Source organism: Neodiprion lecontei, chromosome 5 (assembly GCF_021901455.1).
Source record: "Neodiprion lecontei isolate iyNeoLeco1 chromosome 5, iyNeoLeco1.1, whole genome shotgun sequence".
In the NCBI taxonomy this organism is placed as follows: domain Eukaryota; kingdom Metazoa; phylum Arthropoda; class Insecta; order Hymenoptera; family Diprionidae; genus Neodiprion; species Neodiprion lecontei.
This window is the reverse complement of record NC_060264.1, coordinates 5,377,201-5,383,609: the sequence shown is the minus strand read 5'-3', so window position 1 is coordinate 5,383,609 and position 6,409 is coordinate 5,377,201. Positions and strand designations below refer to the sequence as shown.

General features: G+C 39.1%; 1 protein-coding gene across 1 annotated transcript; it reads right to left on the bottom strand.

Annotated features, from left to right (window-relative positions):
- Positions 1 to 2,827: 2,827 nt before the first annotated feature.
- On the bottom strand, positions 2,828 to 6,348 carry LOC107217337 (trypsin-3). Its single transcript, XM_015654834.2, has 7 exons — positions 6,177 to 6,348; positions 5,627 to 5,703; positions 4,436 to 4,527; positions 3,975 to 4,116; positions 3,656 to 3,763; positions 3,211 to 3,351; positions 2,828 to 3,088 (listed from the first exon to the last, which is right to left on the bottom strand). The coding sequence occupies exons 1-7, from the start codon at positions 6,235 to 6,237 to the stop codon at positions 2,954 to 2,956; spliced, it is 756 nt and encodes a 251-aa protein (XP_015510320.2). The 5' UTR covers positions 6,238 to 6,348; the 3' UTR covers positions 2,828 to 2,953.
- Positions 6,349 to 6,409: the final 61 nt, after the last annotated feature.

The window sequence follows — 6,409 nt, the reverse complement described above, 5'->3', positions numbered from 1 at the left end:
AAGTACAATATATCACTTTCAACGATGCTTAAATTGCAGAAATGTAACGCAAAAGTGGAAAAATCCAGGGAAACACGTCAAGAATGTATAGCGAAGATTATATAAATAAATTACAGAACGAAATTCAACGTGGAGTTTGCACACTGGGGAGAAATGTTGTATTTTATTTTCAGAATCCTTTAGCACATGGTTTTACCGCGGTGGAGAATTATTGGAATAAGGATTTGAACATTTTATATTCACTATCCCACTGCAGCCGCTGGCTCACCGATGTTTACCCTGAGAATTTGTTTACCATTAATCATTTCAAGGATGCAGATTTTCATCAGCTAGCAAAATAATTCTAAGCGACGTAGTTGTATACTATTTTTCACATTAAACTGCGAAATTATTGTTTATAAAGAATAATGAATTTTTTTCTTCAATTTAAACGAGACAAATTATTTAGCTAAATATTATAATAATTTTTAGCGAAGAAGAAGCGGAAAATTTTTTTTATCGTAATACGTAAATTGAGTATAAACAAAGAAAGAGAAGTAAAAAAAAATTACAGCAGACTTGACTCGTCGTGATTTCTCGTGACAAATCTCTCGGATATTTATTTTTCTTCGGAAAAAAATTCGTTCAACAACGTAAAATCGATCGGATGCAACTAGCATCGTCGTATTATCTCCGGTACTCCGGGCGATGCTAAATGTGTTGATTGTTCCGTGGCTAACGCATTTTCATTGTTCCAAAGCAATTTCATTCGAGTGTAAAAAAAGGGCGGACTGTGCGGTGACACGGAAATAATTTCTCGAAATATAGATCGGAGCCTAAGTTAGTTGTTCAAACTCGATCTTGAAGTCATTTTTCGTTTAATTTTCTACGCCTGAAACAGCTTTTCGGTTTCTTCGCTTCGTCACTCGTGTTTTACTCGCATAATCTCGTTTAATCGTCCCGGAATCTAATCATTCGATTTCCAATCTTATCGCGGTAATTCGACGCGTCACAATCGTATATTATAACATGCCTGATTTCTAACGCTGGATGAATTTTCGTAGATCCATACATGTATGTCATATTCGCAGTCATTTTGCGTTCTGTACAATATTATCGATATTAAAGGAATGAAATTTTTTTTTTAAATATTTTGCGGTTATAGGAAAAAAAATGAAAACGAGTGTGGTTGTTAAATATCGCTTCATGCCCAGGCACAGGATTTTTTTGCCCGTCGTAATTCTCGTAAAAATTTTATACCTTTATATTCCTCGTTATTTTTTTTTTTTTTTTTCTTCTTCTGTGATAAGGCGACGCTGCAACTCTTGATCGTTAACCCGAAGATTTCTCGAGACCGTCTTCTATTGCCGGATATTTTACGCGGTAGATATGCAGCGGGTCATATAAGATCGGATAGTTAAAGGAATGCGTAATATAAATCTGCTTTTTGCCGTAAAGCTTATCTCGAAAATGTCGATAACTCCGTTGACGCCACTTCTGTATACCGTCCATCGAAACCTTGGTTGATGGCTAGCAATTTTATCACTGTAATTCTCGAAGAGTATATTTCTGGGCATCGTCGACGCGGATAATTTACGACCGCAGTAAAAGAAACCCGCAGTCATTATTCCTATGTAGTCGGTTCAGAGATTAAGTGTAGCTAGTCTATGAACTTCGGACTAAACAATCGATCTGAAAACCCCTGCGGGGCATAATGCGCGATTTAACGAGTGTTGCGTAACTTTCATGCGAAAAAATTATATGTTCGTCGTACACGAATGAAGAATTAACGAGATTCACAAACGGCGTATTTATTCATACGCCGAAAATCAATACAGCGGTTACATTCATTTTATTCAGCGAGGAAACGAGGATGTTTCCAGAAGCTCGAAATCTCACTCCAGATACGGAAATTCAATAAGTGTTCAAGGAATTCACCCCTACTGTGATAGGAGAGAAATTTATTGCTCGGAATCTTGACGGGCAATATTATCGTTCCGTTTAAACGAGGAGAACCGAGGAGAGAATTTATTTATAAAAGCTCGCAGCCCTCCATGATATCCCAGTAATTACGATAAGAACGAATTTCAAGACGCGATGCGGAGCTTTCACTCTCTTCCTTCGTCCTTTTTTTCTTCGCCTAATTCAAACGACGATTAAGCTCGTCTCGAAAACTCACCAAAATCCGCGAATCGGTCTGATTTTTGGTTAAATTTTTCACGCTTCTCCGACGAATCGAAATCGATGTGAAAGGTCCTCGTCGTTGTTTCTAACTAATGTATATTTATTACGTGTTTGTGAGAGGGGAAAAAACGCTCGGAGATGATCACGACGTTGACGAATTGCTCGACGACGTTGCTCGCAAGACGGGATAGCAATTTAAAATATCACTCCCTCGACTCTGCCGTGTGACAGAGAGGTAATGGGGTTTCAAATTTCTACCTCCTGTGTTTCCATCATCTTACGTACGTTGCCACACATATGTTTCATGCTCGAGCGAGAAACGAAGAATTCAGGCGAGAGAACTCCGTCGGCGTTTTGACACTCGTTTCTCGTATTATAGTGATACGAAGGGCACGGGTCTGCGAATAAAAAGCGTTCTCCAAATGGCAAAAAAGTACACCCTCAGGGATTCGCCCGAAGCGAGACGGGTTTATCTTCTACATCCGAAAAGTATACACATTTCCCAGACGATTTTGCAACTTCACTCTCGCTTCGTCTCTTGGTTTTAGACTTAGAAAGCGAAACTTTTCGATCGGTAAGAAGTAGTTGCTCCAATCACCGTTTGACAGGAATTTCTCCCTCGGAACTTTTGGGGAAGAGAGAAAAAATGGAAAAACCAACAGTGTGAAAATGGTTCGAGTTTTATTATGACAGAATTAATATTAGAAAAGTGTTACATAATGTCAAGCACTGATATCGGTGTAAATCAGACTTCGGGAATAAATTAATCTTGTTGTAAGATTTCGGATTTTTATGCTAGATTGTTTTCCTCAATCCAATCGCGGTAATGAGCCACTCGAGTGTAAACGTCAGGGAATCCGGAAGTCGACCAAGACTTGAGTCCGATCAATTTTGAGTCCTGAACCAAAGGAGAGCCGTCGTTGCCCTTCGAAAATGAAACTTCGATTAGTTAAAATATCGATGTTGTTTTTTCAAAACAATTTTGCCCTGTTCTCACATCGTCCACCGATATTTATATCAAGTCGAATGAGTAAAGTGTAGACTCACGTTCTCGTCATTTTCTGAGACTTCGGTTGTTGCGCAGATGTAATCATCGTTTACCGACACGCCAAGAGATGCGTAAGACCGTCGACATTCGTTGACGCCGTTTATGACTCGCCTGATTTTCTTCAGCGTGCTAGAAATACTCTATAAAAATTCAAAAATAATCATGCGATTGTCAAGGAAATGGAGAATTTTTTAATTGCAAAAGAAAAATATCTCGCTCGATTTCGGGATTACAACTGATTCAGAAAATCGTTTCTAAGCTCTGAAATTCTGTCACAAACTTGTGATTTTTTAATAAATTCCAATTGTGTTACAAGTTTTCAGAGTATTTTACAGGATTTCAGGTAATTGGAGAAAATTCCATTAGCTAGCTTAGACTGGAATGATTTTAAAAAATGGATCGTGAACCGAGCGGAAACGACGTATCTGCAAAAGCAGTCCTTACCCATCCAGATGCTACAGCACTTGAGCCTTCCTGACCAATTTCCGTCTCATGTATCTCAGGAATTGGAATTGGACGAACGGCTGTATTGTATCTCAGATAACGGGCCAACTGAAATGGAGGAATTGTTTCTTCGATTACTTAACGACGAATCGATAATAGAGAGAAATTAATTTTGATGCTAGAGTGTGATTAAAACGTGAAGACAAACTTTTACAATAAAAGTTCGTTATCAAACTAAGGTTTTCCACAATTTTTACATATGCAAAGTATGAAGTATTCGTGAAAATGGCATCGAAAATAGTGGAAGAAAAACTTTCACCTTGAGCATGGCGATGTCGTTGAGCCGATCGCGATCATCCGGGACGAAATTTTCATGACTGATTACGTTTGTGAGAGAGTAAAAAGTCCCGGCATTCAAACCATCCGTGCCAACGACGACGGTTAGATCATCCGCTTCGTATCTGCAATTCGACGTTCAAGTTCAAAGGTGACCGTCCTAAAACTAGCAGATCCGATAACGCAAGATAACAACTTTCGTAACTTAGCTCAAAGCTGGGATCAGCGTTACAAAGAGTCGAGAGGGAAAATTGTCCGCGGGCCAAAAAGCGGCGAATTATTTCGATAGACGGCTGTTGAGTGATAAGGATTATCGAATGAAAGGATTCGAAAACGCGCGTTAGTCTCGAGAGAGAGTTTCGGGTACTCGTATTGACGTTTCATTCCAATTTAAAGATAATATGGATAATAGTATTAGAGCTATTAGGATGTACTTTGCCTCACCCGTTTACGCAGCTGGCGGTCGTTAGGATATAGAGAAAGTTGAGAACGGCTCCACTGCAGATTAAACTACCATCAGCTCTTCGAATTTGAGTCTAGACAGGGAACCCTTCGATTAAATTGATTAAATTCCGAATTAAGTTTTCTGTTAATTTCCAAGAACCAACCCCGTTTATGGCGTACTCGTGTAACCTGTAATCCTGTCGCGTTGCGAGTGTGACTTTATTTCTTCAAGCCTTGAGTGACTTTCGTAGCCTTTGGTTACCTCGGAATTGTAAAGATTTAAAAATATCTCCGTCTAAAACCGAAACGAATGCTCCAGTGAAATTAACCCTATTTTTACGTCACGTGATGTCCGTCTTCGTAAATGTACAGCTTCCTTCCCGGAAACGAGTTTTCACACTGCGAAACCATCGTCGGAGCACCACGTGTGAAATTGCCTTTCCTGACACACGTGCCTTTTATTTTCTTTCTCTTTTTGAAGAATTCAACTTCGAGAACGAATCGAGTGAACTATTAATTTGAAGATTCCGTTTCGCGGGATCAAATCAGAGATGTGTAAAAGATCAACTATGTTAGGTATCTTCAACGATATAATTACATAGATCCAGCCAACCTGTCGTCGTAATGGATAACATCTGTTGATCTGCTCTGCCGGTAATAAAACATAAGCGAACAATTGTTGAAAAAACAATTCGAGACATTAAAACGACGGATATTCAGTGAAACGAATACAAATCAAAGTGAGAGGCTATTTAAAAGGGATTAAAGAAAAGTGCGAGAAACAATTTTAATGAAAAAGAAATACGATTTATATTTACAATTTCAATCTGTTTCACCTGTTTATCGATAATTTATGTACTTTGCGAGCGAATGATCGAATGGACGACCGAATGAATTCATAATACCTTTTTCGGATGTTGCTATAAATTTATATACCTAACAAAAATAAAAGGAATATTCGCAATCTTCACATTCTATAACATAAAGTCTTCTTTCTTTTTTTGAATTTATTTCCAAGATTCAACCACATATATTTACAGAATAAAAACTGTATCGAGAACTTTTTCCTTACGAAAGTTACCGCAAGGTTGAGAGGTTCTGAATTGTGGGCGGAACTTCGTGAGCCAAGACTCGGGTTGGTACTTGATGAAATATATTGGCCGAAATGAATTAGCTAGTTGTTATACTCACGATGTACGGCGTTTCTGTAATTTCTAGAGACACACGAGCCACTCGTCGGTCATTGGCTTCGAGGTTCGACGACTTGGCTAGAAACCGAGTTAACGTCGCTGAATACAATTGCTCAGAATTGACGAAATATTTGCGTTGTTCGGTCAGTTCGATATTTCTCGAAATGTACTCTGTATCTGAATGTTTTTTTTTTTTTTTTCAAGACGATTACGTTCGATTGTTTTCTGCAAAATGTCATCGCCGAATTGACTCTTGACACTAATTCGACATCCGGCGGCGGACGGAGGCGAGGTTCAAACGAGATATTCGAGCAATTGCTCGGACTTTAGATTTTACGACCAGAACAAAGCGTCACGTCTCTGCCAAAGCTCTGCTACGTGAGGGTGAGCAATTCTTTATGCCTCCTAAACTCGGGGCGATAAAGACGGCGGGTATAATCCTGGTAAAAAGCACGTGCTCGAGTTTTGAATACCCTATTGCTTTTTTTTTTATTTTATTTTTTTTTATTGTTTTTTTGACTGCCGTGATTTACGAATCGTGCAACACGTACCTTCGACGAGCGAAACCAAGATCAGGACGAAGGTGACAGCGGATATCGGCGACGACTTCATAATGTTTCGGCGAATACTGCGAGAATCTGACGATTTTATTTCCAATCGCAAATTTCGCGAGCCGTTAAACCCGTCACGTGTTTTTGTTTTTCGTCACTGTTCTGAACTCCCGTCGCTGCGCTGATAAGAATGAAGCAACCGTATGTTAGGCAATGAATTTTTATCTTGTAAA

Excerpts from the sequence above, each read along its gene's own strand:
- LOC107217337 (XM_015654834.2), bottom strand. The coding sequence starts at position 6,237 with ATGAAGTCGTCGCCGATATCCGCTGTCACCTTCGTCCTGATCTTGGTT. Across the intron at positions 5,704-6,176 it reads CTTGGTTTCGCTCGTCGAAG|CCAAGTCGTCGAACCTCGAA; the intron begins GTACGTGTTGCA and ends CTCGGTTTCTAG. Across the intron at positions 4,117-4,435 it reads ACCGCCAGCTGCGTAAACGG|ATACGAAGCGGATGATCTAA; the intron begins GTGAGGCAAAGT and ends GTCGAATTGCAG.